This window comes from Drosophila obscura, unplaced genomic scaffold (assembly GCF_018151105.1).
Source record: "Drosophila obscura isolate BZ-5 IFL unplaced genomic scaffold, ASM1815110v1 contig_165, whole genome shotgun sequence".
NCBI classification, from domain to species: domain Eukaryota; kingdom Metazoa; phylum Arthropoda; class Insecta; order Diptera; family Drosophilidae; genus Drosophila; species Drosophila obscura.
In genome coordinates, this window is record NW_024542752.1 from 1513825 (window position 1) to 1529298 (window position 15474).

The window sequence follows — 15474 nt, forward strand, 5'->3', positions numbered from 1 at the left end:
TGCAAATATTCAAATATGTTGCAAAACTTCTCGCCATCGACAAGAACATTGACTTCGATGGGCACCAACATGTAGCGCTTGCCCGTGACCGGATCTAGTTGGATTTTGCCCAACTGCTGCTCGTCCTGCGGCTCAATGCGATTGAGCAGCGGTGCCAAGGCAGTGGCCGTTTCCCACTTGCTGAGCTCCTGCGGTTTCGCCTCGGTGTACTTTCTCGACCAGCACATCGTCGTAGCTGGCCAGCATGAACCTGTGCACCTCCGTTGGCTGTATCTGCAGATAGCCCGTCTGATCGCCAGCCTCCACCAGTACCTTGACATTGGCATAGGCATCGGCGATCAGTTGCTCCTCTGTGGGCTCATCGTCTGGCTGTTGACTGACCGCTTGGTCCTTCAACCGATCAGCCATGATTGCATGGATTGCAAATTACAGAAAAAACCACACAGCAATTGTGGTACTTGTAGTGTATTGGGGATTAGGGGGACTGATTCTGACTAGATCTGACTTGTGCGGTGTGTCAACTGACGTGTAAATCGAGTGCTGAACAGGAACCCGAATCATTCAGACCCTAGGGATACAATAAGGCAGCGGCGGGCAGGTACTAACCCATGACGCGGCGCATACTGATGCTTGGACTCGAGACGCACAAGTGAGTGCCCGAGAATAAAAAAAAGAATACCAAAGGCCCCCTTGCCCACCGCTAATCGCGCGGACCCATGAAATGCATGACACCCGTAGTATTACTCGTAGTAGCCAACCCCCCAACTATCGTATCTATCTATCGTAACATCTGTAGCACCTGTAATGTAACCATTAATCTCATGCCAAATCATTTGATCTCTTTACATGCCATCCATCCTGATTTCCCATGCCATGAATCTTCGCCACTAAACGAATCATCATAACTAATTTCAATAAATGAAAACTGTATCTATACTGACACTACACTAAACGACTAACCAATACACACACAAACAAAAAAAAACGAGAAGGAACGTTTGAGTCGCTTCTGGGGACGCGACTCTACTTATACCCGTACTCAGTCAGTATATACATTTTTGAGCATGATTTTTAAGAATTTTAGAAAAAAAAAAATTTGTACATTTTACATTTTTTTGCTACATATGATATCTACATCTACATATACAACGTATATTATACATCTAACATGTAGATTGTACATGTTCCAATTAGATTTCATCATCTCCTCCGCTTGGGTTGCTCGCGCACTGAACGCGGCAGAGTGTGCGAGCGAGAAGGAAAATCAGTTGCGTTGTTGTTTGCCGGTGGGGGGGGGGCAGGAGAAGCAACTGAAAATTAATTCCTTCATTCTGGCTATAATTATGATCCGATCTGATTCAGATTCGGCAATCTGATAGATATGGTCATTCTCTACGATACTGCGTTTTTAGTTTTATCGTATCTTTAAAACTGTGGCTGCCACAGATTTTCGTCCTTTGTGGGGGCGGAAGGAGGCGGGGCGAAATTTTGAAATACACTTGTAGCAGTGTGATATCACATGAGTCTGGAAACCAAATTTGGTTACCCTAACTCTTATAGTCTCTGAGATCCAGGCGCTCAACAAGACGGACAGACGGACGGACGGACGGACGGACAGACAGACATGGCTATATCGACTCGGCTATTGATGCTAATCAAGAATATATATACTTTATGGGGTCGGAAAATTTTCCTTCTCTGCGTTACACACATCCACTTTTACCACAAATCTAATATACCCCTTAACTCTTTTTTGAGTACGGGTATAAAAACAAACACGAAATTCGATTATCGAATATCGAACATCGAACATCAAATAGGGTGCCCACAGATCCAGCCACAACTAATAATATTTTACTCTCTCTTTCGCTGTGGACTGCTTAGGATTACAAGAAACCCTTGGAGGAGTGCAAGCCACCCGTTCTGAATCCAGTGAAGATCGCCACTTTGTTCCATTGCCATCGCGGCTCCACGCACCAGTACGATTTCCACCAGTCGACGGCGGCCAGCTTCGATACGCCCGATGCGGCAGCAACGGCCACGGCGGCTGGCAGCGCCGCCGCTGGCGGGGGATCACCCAAAATAGTGGCAGGAACAGCGCTGGACAGCAGCTCGCCCGGTAAGCTGGCCACATTGGGTGCCAGCAAGATGATGCCCGGAGTACCAGAGGTAAGTACTTCCCCCAAAGAGAGAGAGCGAAACTAAAAGGATTCCATTGCCATTTGCCTTCTTCTTGCTTGCAGAATGAAGATGACGATCAGCAGCGGCGGTGGCCAGCAATCGCTTCGACATGGACATGATGCTGACACCGGGTGACAGTCGTGCAGCAGCAGCCAATGGGGGCGGCAATGCCCGCACGGCCCATGGACGTTTGATTGTACCGATGCTGCCACCGGCACCGGCCGGACTCTCGCAACAGCAGCTCAAGCGGCGAAACATTGTGGCAGCCATCGTGCACAGCGAGAACTCGTATGTGGCTACCCTCCGGCGTCTAGTCAATGTGAGTACTCCAGGTGGCATCCAGGGGGGGCATCCAGGGGCAGAAAGCTACAGCCAAATACTCGTATAACAATCAACAGAATGCTGAATTTATTCAAAGATCAACAACGACGATCCAGCAAATGTAAACTCTGTAATTTGTAGTCGAAATTCAGGGGACAACAGAATGGCTTAGAGCCGTAATCCATTCTGCTCTGCTGCCCGGCGGTTCTCTAGGCCATTCTGCTCTCCTCTGGCTTCTGCTTTGAGTCCGAAGTGAGTGAGAGTGAGAGCTGCGACTAGACTTGCTTCTCTTCTTCCTGTTGATTGGAAGAAGCTGCTGGCTCCGTCGCATGCTGCTGTGCCTCTTGGCCGAGGCCCGCTTTGACGGAGAATATTATGGGGGGCACAACGACCTCCGCCTTGTAGTCGACCAGGCGCTGGGACTCCTTTGAAGTCTGCCCTTGTGGTTCTTCCTGTGGAGTCTGCTCCCCTTGAAGCTGCTTCTTCTGGCTCCGCCTTGTAGGCCGCTCCTTGAGGCTCATCCTCTGAGACGCCTTCTTGGGGCTCTTCTGTGCTTTCTTCTGAGTCTCTTCCTTTGGAGTGTTCTTCTGTTCCTGTTGATTGGAAGAAGCTGCTGGCTCCGTCGCATGCTGCTGTGCCTCTTGGCCGAGGCCCGCTTTGAAGGAGAATATTATGGGGGGCACAACGACCACCGCCTTGTAGCCGACCAGGCGCTGGGACTCCTTTGAAGTCTGCCCTTGTGGTTCTTCCTGTGGAGTCTGCTCCCCTTGAAGCTGCTTCTTCTGGCTCCTCCTTGCAAGCCGCTCCTTGAGGCTCATCCTCTGAGACGCCTTCTTGGGGCTCTTCTGTGCTTTCTTCGGAGTCTCTTCCTTTGGAGTGTTCTCCTGATCCACCAGCTGCCTGACTGTTTTCTGTGCTGTGGCTTCAATGGCCATATCCACAAGCGCCTCCTTCTTCACCTGCAACGCCTTCTCGTGCTTCTTCTGCCGTGCCTGCAAATATTCAAATATGTTGCAAAACTTCTCGCCATCGACAAGAACATTGACTTCGATGGGCACCAACATGTAGCGCTTGCCCGTGACCGGATCTAGTTGGATTTTGCCCAACTGCTGCTCGTCCTGCGGCTCAATGCGATTGACAGCGGTGCCAAGGCAGTGGCCGTTTCCCACTTGCTGAGCTCCTGCGGTTTCGCCTCGGTGTACTTCTCGACCAGCACATCGTCGTAGCTGGCCAGCATGAACCTGTGCACCTCCGTTGGCTGTATCTGCAGATAGCCCGCCTGATCGCCAGCCTCCACCAGTACCTTGACATTGGCATAGGCATCGGCGATCAGTTGCTCCTCTGTGGGCTCATCGTCTGGCTGTTGACTGGCCGCTTGGTCCTTCAACCGATCAGCCATGATTGCATGGATTGCAAATTACAGAAAAAACCACACAGCAATTGTGGTACTTGTAGTGTATTGGGGATTTTTGGGAATTAGGGGACTGATTCTGACTAGATCTGACTTGTGCGGTGTGTCAACTGACGTGTAAATCGAGTGCTGAACAGGAACCCGAATCATTCAGACCCTAGGGATACAATAAGGCAGCGGCGGGCAGGTACTAACCCATGACGCGGCGCATACTGATGCTTGGACTCGAGACGCACAAGTGAGTGCTGTCAAAGAGAATGCCCGAGAATAAAAAAAAAGAATACTAAAGGCCCTTTTGCCCACCGCTAATCGCGCGGACCCATGAAATGCATGACACCCGTGGTATTACTCGTAGTAGCCAACCCCCCAACTATCGTATCTATCTATCGTAACATCTGTAGCACCTGTAATGTAACCATTAATCTCATGCCAAATCATTTGATCTCTTTACATGCCATCCATCCTGATTTCCCATGCCATGAATCTTCGCCACTAAACGAATCATCATAACTAATTTCAATAAATGAAAACTGTATCTATACTGACACTACACTAAACCACTAACCAATACACAAACAAACAAAAAAAAAAAAAACAAAAAAAATGCACCACATTGATACGATACGATACAGCGCTGGACAGCAGCTCGCCTGGTAAGCTGGCCACATTGGGTGCCAGCAAGATGATGCCGGGAGTACCAGAGGTAAGTACTTCCCCCAAGAGAGAGAGCGAAACTAAAAGGATTCCATTGCCATTTGCCTTCTTCTTGCTTGCAGAATGAAGATGACGATCAGCAGCGGCGGTGGCCAGCAATCGCTTCGACATGGACATGATGCTGACACCGGGTGACAGTCGTGCAGCAGCAGCCAATGGGGGCGGCAATGCCGCACGGCCCATGGACGTTTGATTGTACCGATGCTGCCATCGGCACCGGCCGGACTTCGCAGCAGCAGCTCAAGCGGCGAAACATTGTGGCAGCCATCGTGCACAGCGAGAACTCGTATGTGGCTACCCTCCAGCGTCTTAGTCAATGTGAGTACTCCAGGTGGCATCCAGGGGGGCATCCAGGGGCAGAAAGCTACAGCCAAATACTCGTATAACAATCAACAGAATGCTGAATTTATTCAAAGATCAACAACGACGATCCAGCAAATGTAAACTCTGTAATTTGTAGTCGAAAATCAGGGGACAACAGAATGGCTTAGAGCCGTAATCCATTCTGCTCTGCTGCCCGGCGGTTCTCTAGGCCATTCTGCTCTCCTCTGGCTTCTGCTTTGAGTCCGAAGTGAGTGAGAGTGAGAGCTGCGACTAGACTTGCTTCTCTTCTTCCTGTTGATTGGAAGAAGCTGCTGGCTCCGTCGCATGCTGCTGTGCCTCTTGGCCGAGGCCCGCTTCGACGGAGAATATTATGGGGGGCACAACGACCTCCGCCTTGTAGTCGACCAGGCGCTGGGACTCCTTTGAAGTCTGCCCTTGTGGTTCTTCCTGTGGAGTCTGCTCCCCTTGAAGCTGCTTCTTCTGGCTCCTCCTTGCAAGCCGCTCCTTGAGGCTCATCCTCTGAGACGCCTTCTTGGGGCTCTTCTGTGCTTTCTTCGGAGTCTCTTCCTTTGGAGTGTTCTCCTGATCCACCAGCTGCCTGACTGTTTTCTGTGCTGTGGCTTCAATGGCCATATCCACAAGCGCCTCCTTCTTCACCTGCAACGCCTTCTCGTGCTTCTTCTGCCGTGCCTGCAAATATTCAAATATGTTGCAAAACTTCTCGCCATCGACAAGAACATTGACTTCGATGGGCACCAACATGTAGCGCTTGCCCGTGACCGGATCTAGTTGGATTTTGCCCAACTGCTGCTCGTCCTGCGGCTCAATGCGATTGAGCAGCGGTGCCAAGGCAGTGGCCGTTTCCCACTTGCTGAGCTCCTGCGGTTTCGCCTCGGTGTACTTCTCGACCAGCACATCGTCGTAGCTGGCCAGCATGAACCTGTGCACCTCCGTTGGCTGTATCTGCAGATAGCCCGTCTGATCGCCAGCCTCCACCAGTACCTTGACATTGGCATAGGCATCGGCGATCAGTTGCTCCTCTGTGGGCTCATCGTCTGGCTGTTGACTGGCCGCTTGGTCCTTCAACCGATCAGCCATGATTGCATGGATTGCAAATTACAGAAAAAACCACACATCAATTGTGGTATAAAAGAATACCGAAGGCCCCCTTGCCCACCGCTAATCGCGCGGACCCATGAAATGCATGACACCCGTAGTATTACTCGTAGTAGCCAACCCCCCAACTATCGTATCTATCTATCGTAACATCTGTAGCACCTGTAATGTAACCATTAATCTCATGCCAAATCATTTGATCTCTTTACATGCCATCCATCCTGATTTCCCATGCCATGAATCTTCGCCACTAAACGAATCATCATAACTAATTTCAATAAATGAAAACTGTATCTATACTGACACTACACTAAACGACTAACCAATACACACACAAACAAAAAAAAACGAGAAGGAACGTGTGAGTCGCTTCTGGGGACGCGACTCTACTTATACCCGTACTCAGTCAGTATATACATTTTTGAGCATGATTTTTAAGAATTTTAGAAAAAAAAAAATTTGTACATTTTACATTTTTTTGCTACATATGATATCTACATCTACATATACAACGTATATTATACATCTAACATGTAGATTGTACATGTTCCAATTAGATTCTACATCTCCTCCGCTTGGGGTTGCTCGCGCACTGAACGCGGCAGAGTGTGCGAGCGAGAAGGAAAATCAGTTGCGTTGTTGTTTGCCGGTGGGGGGGGGCAGGAGAAGCAACTGAAAATTAATTCCTTCATTCTGGCTATAATTATGATCCGATCTGATTCAGATTCGGCAATCTGATAGATATGGTCATTCTCTACGATACTGCGTTTTTAGTTTTATCGTATCTTTAAAACTGTGGCTGCCACAGATTTTCGTCCTTTGTGGGGGCGGAAGGAGGCGGGGCGAAATTTTGAAATACACTTGTAGCAGTGTGATATCACATGAGTCTGGAAACCAAATTTGGTTACCCTAACTCTAATAGTCTCTGAGATCCAGGCGCTCAACAAGACGGACAGACGGACGGACGGACGGACGGACAGACAGACATGGCTATATCGACTCGGCTATTGATGCTGATCAAGAATATATATACTTTATGGGGTCGGAAAATTTTCCTTCTCTGCGTTACACACATCCACTTTTACCACAAATCTAATATACCCCTTAACTCTTTTTTGAGTACGGGTATAAAAAAAACAAAAAAAATGCACCACATTGATACGATACGATCCACACACCCACACCCAAAAAGTAGTTGCAAAATTAGAACCAAAACAAAAGACAACAAACCCGAAAACCACACAACAAAATCAAAGAAAAACGAGAAGGAACGTGTGAGTCGTTTCTGCGGACACGACTCTACTTATACCCGTACTCAGTCAGTATATAAATTTTTGAGCTTATGATTTTTTAGAATTTTAGAAAAAGAAGCAACTGAAAATGAATTTCGTCATTCTGGCTATAATTATGATCCGATCTGATTCAGATTCGGCAGTCTGGTAGATATGGGCATTCTCTACTATACTGCGTTTTTAGTTTTATCGTATCTTTAAAATTGTGGCTGCCACAGATTTTCGTCCTTTGTGGGGGCGGAAGGGGGCGGGGCGAAATTTTGAAATACACTTGTAGCAGTGTGATATCACATGAGTCTGGAAACCAAATTTGGTTGCCCTAGCTCTTATGGTCTCTGAGATCCAGGCGTCAAACAAGACGGACAGACGGACAGACGGACAGACAGACATGGCTCTATCGACTCGGCTATTGATGCTGATCAAGAATATATATACTTTATGGGGTCGGAAACGTTTCCTTCTCTGCGTTACACACATCCACTTTTACCACAAATCTAATATACCCCTTAACTCTTTTTTGAGTACGGGTATAAAAAAAAAAAACAAACACGAAATTCGATTATCGAATATCGAACATCAAATAGGGTGCCCACAGATCCAGCCACAACTAATAATATTTTACTCTCTCTTTCGCTGTGGACTGCTTAGGATTACAAGAAACCCTTGGAGGAGTGCAAGCCACCCGTTCTGAATCCAGTGAAGATCGCCACTTTGTTCCATTGCCATCGCGGCTCCACGCACCAGTACGATTTCCACCAGTCGACGGCGGCCAGCTTCGATACGCCCGATGCGGCAGCAACGGCCACGGCGGCTGGCAGCGCCGCCGCTGGCGGGGGATCACCCAAAATAGTGGCAGGAACAGCGCTGGACAGCAGCTCGCCCGGTAAGCTGGCCACATTGGGTGCCAGCAAGATGATGCCCGGAGTACCAGAGGTAAGTACTTCCCCCAAGAGAGAGAGAGCGAAACTAAAAGGATTCCATTGCCATTTGCCTTCTTCTTGCTTGCAGAATGAAGATGACGATCAGCAGCGGCGGTGGCCAGCAATCGCTTCGACATGGACATGATGCTGACACCGGGTGACAGTCGTGCAGCAGCAGCCAATGGGGGCGGCAATGCCCGCACGGCCCATGGACGTTTGATTGTACCGATGCTGCCACCGGCACCGGCCGGACTCTCGCAGCAGCAGCTCAAGCGGCGAAACATTGTGGCAGCCATCGTGCACAGCGAGAACTCGTATGTGGCTACCCTCCGGCGTCTAGTCAATGTGAGTACTCCAGGTGGCATCCAGGGGGGGCATCCAGGGGCAGAAAGCTACAGCCAAATACTCGTATAACAATCAACAGAATGCTGAATTTATTCAAAGATCAACAACGACGATCCAGCAAATGTAAACTCTGTAATTTGTAGTCGAAAATCAGGGGACAACAGAATGGCTTAGAGCCGTAATCCATTCTGCTCTGCTGCCCGGCGGTTCTCTAGGCCATTCTGCTCTCCTCTGGCTTCTGCTTTGAGTCCGAAGTGAGTGAGAGTGAGAGCTGCGACTAGACTTGCTTCTCTTCTTCCTGTTGATTGGAAGAAGCTGCTGGCTCCGTCGCATGCTGCTGTGCCTCTTGGCCGAGGCCCGCTTTGACGGAGAATATTATGGGGGGCACAACGACCTCCGCCTTGTAGTCGACCAGGCGCTGGGACTCCTTTGAAGTCTGCCCTTGTGGTTCTTCCTGTGGAGTCTGCTCCCCTTGAAGCTGCTTCTTCTGGCTCCGCCTTGTAGGCCGCTCCTTGAGGCTCATCCTCTGAGACGCCTTCTTGGGGCTCTTCTGTGCTTTCTTCTGAGTCTCTTCCTTTGGAGTGTTCTTCTGTTCCTGTTGATTGGAAGAAGCTGCTGGCTCCGTCGCATGCTGCTGTGCCTCTTGGCCGAGGCCCGCTTTGAAGGAGAATATTATGGGGGGCACAACGACCACCGCCTTGTAGCCGACCAGGCGCTGGGACTCCTTTGAAGTCTGCCCTTGTGGTTCTTCCTGTGGAGTCTGCTCCCTTGAAGCTGCTTCTTCTGGCTCCTCCTTGCAAGCCGCTCCTTGAGGCTCATCCTCTGAGACGCCTTCTTGGGGCTCTTCTGTGCTTTCTTCGGAGTCTCTTCCTTTGGAGTGTTCTCCTGATCCACCAGCTGCCTGACTGTTTTCTGTGCTGTGGCTTCAATGGCCATATCCACAAGCGCCTCCTTCTTCACCTGCAACGCCTTCTCGTGCTTCTTCTGCCGTGCCTGCAAATATTCAAATATGTTGCAAAACTTCTCGCCATCGACAAGAACATTGACTTCGATGGGCACCAACATGTAGCGCTTGCCCGTGACCGGATCTAGTTGGATTTTGCCCAACTGCTGCTCGTCCTGCGGCTCAATGCGATTGAGCAGCGGTGCCAAGGCAGTGGCCGTTTCCCACTTGCTGAGCTCCTGCGGTTTCGCCTCGGTGTACTTCTCGACCAGCACATCGTCGTAGCTGGCCAGCATGAACCTGTGCACCTCCGTTGGCTGTATCTGCAGATAGCCCGCCTGATCGCCAGCCTCCACCAGTACCTTGACATTGGCATAGGCATCGGCGATCAGTTGCTCCTCTGTGGGCTCATCGTCTGGCTGTTGACTGGCCGCTTGGTCCTTCAACCGATCAGCCATGATTGCATGGATTGCAAATTACAGAAAAAACCACACAGCAATTGTGGTACTTGTAGTGTATTGGGGATTTTTGGGAATTAGGGGACTGATTCTGACTAGATCTGACTTGTGCGGTGTGTCAACTGACGTGTAAATCGAGTGCTGAACAGGAACCCGAATCATTCAGACCCTAGGGATACAATAAGGCAGCGGCGGGCAGGTACTAACCCATGACGCGGCGCATACTGATGCTTGGACTCGAGACGCACAAGTGAGTGCTGTCAAAGAGAATGCCCGAGAATAAAAAAAAAGAATACTAAAGGCCCTTTTGCCCACCGCTAATCGCGCGGACCCATGAAATGCATGACACCCGTGGTATTACTCGTAGTAGCCAACCCCCCAACTATCGTATCTATCTATCGTAACATCTGTAGCACCTGTAATGTAACCATTAATCTCATGCCAAATCATTTGATCTCTTTACATGCCATCCATCCTGATTTCCCATGCCATGAATCTTCGCCACTAAACGAATCATCATAACTAATTTCAATAAATGAAAACTGTATCTATACTGACACTACACTAAACCACTAACCAATACACAAACAAACAAAAAAAAAAAAACAAAAAAAATGCACCACATTGATACGATACGATACAGCGCTGGACAGCAGCTCGCCTGGTAAGCTGGCCACATTGGGTGCCAGCAAGATGATGCCCGGAGTACCAGAGGTAAGTACTTCCCCCAAGAGAGAGAGAGCGAAACTAAAAGGATTCCATTGCCATTTGCCTTCTTCTTGCTTGCAGAATGAAGATGACGATCAGCAGCGGCGGTGGCCAGCAATCGCTTCGACATGGACATGATGCTGACACCGGGTGACAGTCGTGCAGCAGCAGCCAATGGGGGCGGCAATGCCCGCACGGCCCATGGACGTTTGATTGTACCGATGCTGCCACCGGCACCGGCCGGACTCTCGCAGCAGCAGCTCAAGCGGCGAAACATTGTGGCAGCCATCGTGCACAGCGAGAACTCGTATGTGGCTACCCTCCGGCGCTAGTCAATGTGAGTACTCCAGGTGGCATCCAGGGGGGGGCATCCAGGGGCAGAAAGCTACAGCCAAATACTCGTATAACAATCAACAGAATGCTGAATTTATTCAAAGATCAACAACGACGATCCAGCAAATGTAAACTCTGTAATTTGTAGTCGAAAATCAGGGGACAACAGAATGGCTTAGAGCCGTAATCCATTCTGCTCTGCTGCCCGGCCGGTCTCTAGGCCATTCTGCTCTCCTCTGGCTTCTGCTTTGAGTCCGAAGTGAGTGAGAGTGAGAGCTGCGACTAGACTTGCTTCTCTTCTTCCTGTTGATTGGAAGAAGCTGCTGGCTCCGTCGCATGCTGCTGTGCCTCTTGGCCGAGGCCCGCTTCGACGGAGAAATTATGGGGGGCACAACGACCTCCGCCTTGTAGTCGACCAGGCGCTGGGACTCCTTTGAAGTCTGCCCTTGTGGTTCTTCCTGTGGAGTCTGCTCCCCTTGAAGCTGCTTCTTCTGGCTCCGCCTAGTAGGCCGCTCCTTGAGGCTCATCCTCTGAGACGCCTTCTTGGGGCTCTTCTGTGCTTTCTTCTGAGTCTCTTCCTTTGGAGTGTTCTTCTGTTCCTGTTGATTGGAAGAAGCTGCTGGCTCCGTCGCATGCTGCTGTGCCTCTTGGCCGAGGCCCGCTTTGAAGGAGAATATTATGGGGGGCACAACGACCACCGCCTTGTAGCCGACCAGGCGCTGGGACTCCTTTGAAGTCTGCCCTTGTGGTTCTTCCTGTGGAGTCTGCTCCCCTTGAAGCTGCTTCTTCTGGCTCCTCCTTGCAAGCCGCTCCTTGAGGCTCATCCTCTGAGACGCCTTCTTGGGGCTCTTCTGTGCTTTCTTCGGAGTCTCTTCCTTTGGAGTGTTCTCCTGATCCACCAGCTGCCTGACTGTTTTCTGTGCTGTGGCTTCAATGGCCATATCCACAAGCGCCTCCTTCTTCACCTGCAACGCCTTCCCGTGCTTCTTCTGCCGTGCCTGCAAATATTCAAATATGTTGCAAAACTTCTCGCCATCGACAAGAACATTGACTTCGATGGGCACCAACATGTAGCGCTTGCCCGTGACCGGATCTAGTTGGATTTTGCCCAACTGCTGCTCGTCCTGCGGCTCAATGCGATTGAGCAGCGGTGCCAAGGCAGTGGCCGTTTCCCACTTGCTGAGCTCCTGCGGTTTCGCCTCGGTGTACTTCTCGACCAGCACATCGTCGTAGCTGGCCAGCATGAACCTGTGCACCTCCGTTGGCTGTATCTGCAGATAGCCCGTCTGATCGCCAGCCTCCACCAGTACCTTGACATTGGCATAGGCATCGGCGATCAGTTGCTCCTCTGTGGGCTCATCGTCTGGCTGTTGACTGGCCGCTTGGTCCTTCAACCGATCAGCCATGATTGCATGGATTGCAAATTACAGAAAAAACCACACAGCAATTGTGGTACTTGTAGTGTATTGGGGATTTTTGGGGATTAGGGGACTGATTCTGACTAGATCTGACTTGTGCGGTGTGTCAACTGACGTGTAAATCGAGTGCTGAACAGGAACCCGAATCATTCAGACCCTAGGGATACAATAAGGCAGCGGCGGGCAGGTACTAACCCATGACGCGGCGCATACTGATGCTTGGACTCGAGACGCACAAGTGAGTGCTGTCAAAGAGAATGCCCGAGAATAAAAAAAAAAGAATACTAAAGGCCCTTTTGCCCACCGCTAATCGCGCGGACCCATGAAATGCATGACACCCGTGGTATTACTCGTAGTAGCCAACCCCCCAACTATCGTATCTATCTATCGTAACATCTGTAGCACCTGTAATGTAACCATTAATCTCATGCCAAATCATTTGATCTCTTTACATGCCATCCATCCTGATTTCCCACGCCATGAATCTTCGCCACTAAACGAATCATCATAACTAATTTCAATAAATGAAAACTGTATCTATACTGACACTACACTAAACCACTAACCAATACACACACAAAAAAAAAAAAAAAACAAAAAAAATGCACCACATTGATACGATACGATCCACACACCCACACCCAAAAAGTAGTTGCAAAATTAGAACCAAAACAAAAGACAACAAACCCGAAAACCACACAACAAAATCAAAAAAAAAAAAAACAAACACGAAATTCGATTATCGAATATCGAACATCAAATAGGGTGCCCACAGATCCAGCCACAACTAATAATATTTTACTCTCTCTTTCGCTGTGGGCTGCTTAGGATTACAAGAAACCCTTGGAGGAGTGCAATCCACCCGTTCTGAATCCAGTGAAGATCGCCACTTTGTTCCATTGCCTGCCGGACATTTTGCACTCGCACAAGCTGTTCCGCATCTCACTGGCTGAGTGCGTACGCAATTGGGGCAGGGACGAGAAGATCGGCGATTGTTTTGTGAGCACCTTTGGCAAGCCGCAGCTGCTGGAGATCTACTCGGGCTTCAACAACAACTTCTCGGCGGCCATGGAGCTGGCCAAGATGGAGGAGAAGCGCAATTCGGCATTGGCCGACTTCTTCAAGGTGAAGCAGATCAGCGGCCACGATCGTCTGTCGTTCTTTGGGCTGATGTTGAAGCCGGTGCAGCGTTTTCCCCAGTTTATACTGTTCCTGCAGGATCTGCTCAAGTAAACGCCGCAGGGCCATCAGGATCGCATGTCCCTGCAGCTGGCCCTGTCCCAGCTGGAGCTGCTCGCCGAGCTGCTGAACGAGAGCAAGCGTGAGGCGGAGCAGTATCAGGCGTTCAAGGAGATGCTCAGCCACATCTCCGGCACCTTCAATACGCGCGCCCTCAGCAGCGTCACCCATGGCCACGGTGGGCCCCGTCCGCGCTACCTTCTGCGTCACCCACATGGAGTTCAACCAGGCCGGCCTCATGGTCAAGTGCAAGCAGCGACGGCTGCTGCTGCTCAACGACAAGGTCATCTGCGTGTCCGTGGCCCCCAAGCAGTCGCACGACTTTGGGGCCACCGAGAAGCTCACCTTCAAGTGGATGTTCTCCGTCAACGATGTCGATATCGTGGACAATAGCACATCGGTCACGCTGTCGCGCATACTCACAGCAGGTGAATATCCTTCAACGGAATATATCAATTGGAGTTCTGAATGCTATAAAACTGATACTGATATACACAGAGCTAACGAACCATGGCTCTGGCCACGATTCTCCACAAATAGCGGTGCGTCAGCACATCCGGAAAATAAAATAGTCTTAAGCAACGCACGCAATTACTAAAATTAAGAACTCTCGATCAACAACTCTACCCATTCTGCATTATTTCGCAATCAGCGAAACAAATAGCACGAAATTCTCGGTCACCCACTTCTTGGCGATATTTCGCCACCACTCGGCATCGAAACATCGACCCAAATTCAGATATCACCTTCTGCGGTGCGGAGGTAGCAAAAACCCAATTCCCAACTGCAGCCCGCACCTACTGCGATGCAGCCTCAGCTAACCACTCTTATCAAAACACACTGACCCACTAAGCAATTGTCAACGAAGCACCAAGCTTCGACCCACTTACCACGCCCCACAATTATTGTCACCCAATAAACATAAGTTAGCAATAAGCAATTATTTCCGGGTCTCAGGTGCGATCGCCAGCTGCATAAAAGGGCCAAGATCGGCCGAAAGAGCAGGCAGTCCATCGGCCCACACCCAAGACACTGCACTAGGCAGGACCTCAGAACGAACACAAGAAGCCAAGAACACAAGACACTACACTAGGCAGTCATAAATGCAAAAACACCACACTAAGCAGTCCACCAGCGCACCACACAGTCAATCACAGACCAATCAAACGTAAACAATTAAGTGAAAGAAAGAGTAAAGAATAAACCAAGTACCACAAAAGCAAAAACTACCGCATCATCATTTCTTCCCTTGCCTATTGCATTTCAAGGCCAGCCCGAAACCTGAAGTTCTCCTACAATCTACAAATTTTCTTGTAGCGGACCCTGGAGAGACTGATGCATATCCCAGCCTGAATTAGGAACCTCACAAGGTAGCATAACAAATGGGGCTACCATAAAGTATGACACATAGAATGTACAAACATGTGCACAGCTTTGGTCGATGCACTGCTTACACGAGGGAACGAACGAAGCAGTCGAGCCTTCATCAGATTCGCACTGCTTAATCGATGCACTGCTTGTAGCATCATGCCAAGGGAAAATTAAAACAATGCACAGCTTATGCAGATAAATACATGAATGCAAAATATTTGGATGCCACCCGCTATATTTGTTAATTATTTAAATTTAAATTAAATTTAAATTAATTTGAATTTATCTCATGCCTCATAAGCGAAGAATGTTTCAAAAAGATGCATGAAGATGGTCAAAGGTTTATAAATTTTTTGCACTCCTGTAAATTAACTAAGATG

General features: G+C 49.4%; 4 protein-coding genes across 11 annotated transcripts in view; all 4 read right to left on the reverse strand.

The window, feature by feature from the left end:
• The window catches only part of LOC111074807 (potassium voltage-gated channel protein Shaker), a 114605-nt gene that overhangs the window by 48513 nt on the left and 50618 nt on the right, over window positions 1–15474 (reverse strand). The window lies entirely within an intron of this gene.
• On the reverse strand, window positions 2658–12576 carry LOC121403870 (adenylate cyclase, terminal-differentiation specific-like). 2 transcript variants are annotated; one of them, XM_041591901.1, is made up of 3 exons: window positions 12504–12575; window positions 5243–6080; window positions 2658–3095 (listed from the first exon to the last, which is right to left on the reverse strand). In XM_041591901.1, the coding sequence occupies exons 2-3, from the start codon at window positions 6047–6049 to the stop codon at window positions 2778–2780; spliced, it is 1125 nt and encodes a 374-aa protein (XP_041447835.1). In that variant the 5' UTR covers window positions 6050–6080; window positions 12504–12575; the 3' UTR covers window positions 2658–2777. The 2 variants fall into 2 exon arrangements, with proteins under 2 accessions (XP_041447835.1, XP_041447836.1); XM_041591902.1 differs by lacking the exon at window positions 2658–3095 and having other exon boundaries at window positions 5514–5641; window positions 5712–6080; window positions 12504–12576.
• Window positions 8667–10156, reverse strand: LOC121403871. 2 transcript variants are annotated; one of them, XM_041591903.1, is made up of 2 exons: window positions 9495–10155; window positions 8667–9198 (listed from the first exon to the last, which is right to left on the reverse strand). In XM_041591903.1, the coding sequence occupies exons 1-2, from the start codon at window positions 10023–10025 to the stop codon at window positions 8902–8904; spliced, it is 828 nt and encodes a 275-aa protein (XP_041447837.1). In that variant the 5' UTR covers window positions 10026–10155; the 3' UTR covers window positions 8667–8901. The 2 variants fall into 2 exon arrangements, with proteins under 2 accessions (XP_041447837.1, XP_041447838.1); XM_041591904.1 differs by lacking the exon at window positions 8667–9198 and having other exon boundaries at window positions 9490–9617; window positions 9688–10156.
• LOC121403872 lies at window positions 11324–12576 on the reverse strand. Its single transcript, XM_041591905.1, has 2 exons — window positions 11666–12576; window positions 11324–11369 (listed from the first exon to the last, which is right to left on the reverse strand). Exons 1-2 carry the CDS (start codon window positions 12470–12472, stop codon window positions 11349–11351), a joined length of 828 nt encoding a protein of 275 aa, XP_041447839.1. The 5' UTR covers window positions 12473–12576; the 3' UTR covers window positions 11324–11348.

Excerpts from the sequence above, each read along its gene's own strand:
- LOC121403870 (XM_041591901.1), bottom strand. The coding sequence starts at position 6,049 with ATGGCTGATCGGTTGAAGGACCAAGCGGCCAGTCAACAGCCAGACGAT. Across the intron at positions 3,096-5,242 it reads CAGCTTCTTCCAATCAACAG|GAACAGAAGAACACTCCAAA; the intron begins GAAGAAGAGAAG and ends TCCAATCAACAG.
- LOC121403871 (XM_041591903.1), bottom strand. The coding sequence starts at position 10,025 with ATGGCTGATCGGTTGAAGGACCAAGCGGCCAGTCAACAGCCAGACGAT. Across the intron at positions 9,199-9,494 it reads ATCAGGAGAACACTCCAAAG|GAAGAGACTCAGAAGAAAGC; the intron begins GAAGAGACTCCG and ends AACACTCCAAAG.
- LOC121403872 (XM_041591905.1), bottom strand. The coding sequence starts at position 12,472 with ATGGCTGATCGGTTGAAGGACCAAGCGGCCAGTCAACAGCCAGACGAT. Across the intron at positions 11,370-11,665 it reads CAGCTTCTTCCAATCAACAG|GAAGAAGAGAAGCAAGTCTA; the intron begins GAACAGAAGAAC and ends TCCAATCAACAG.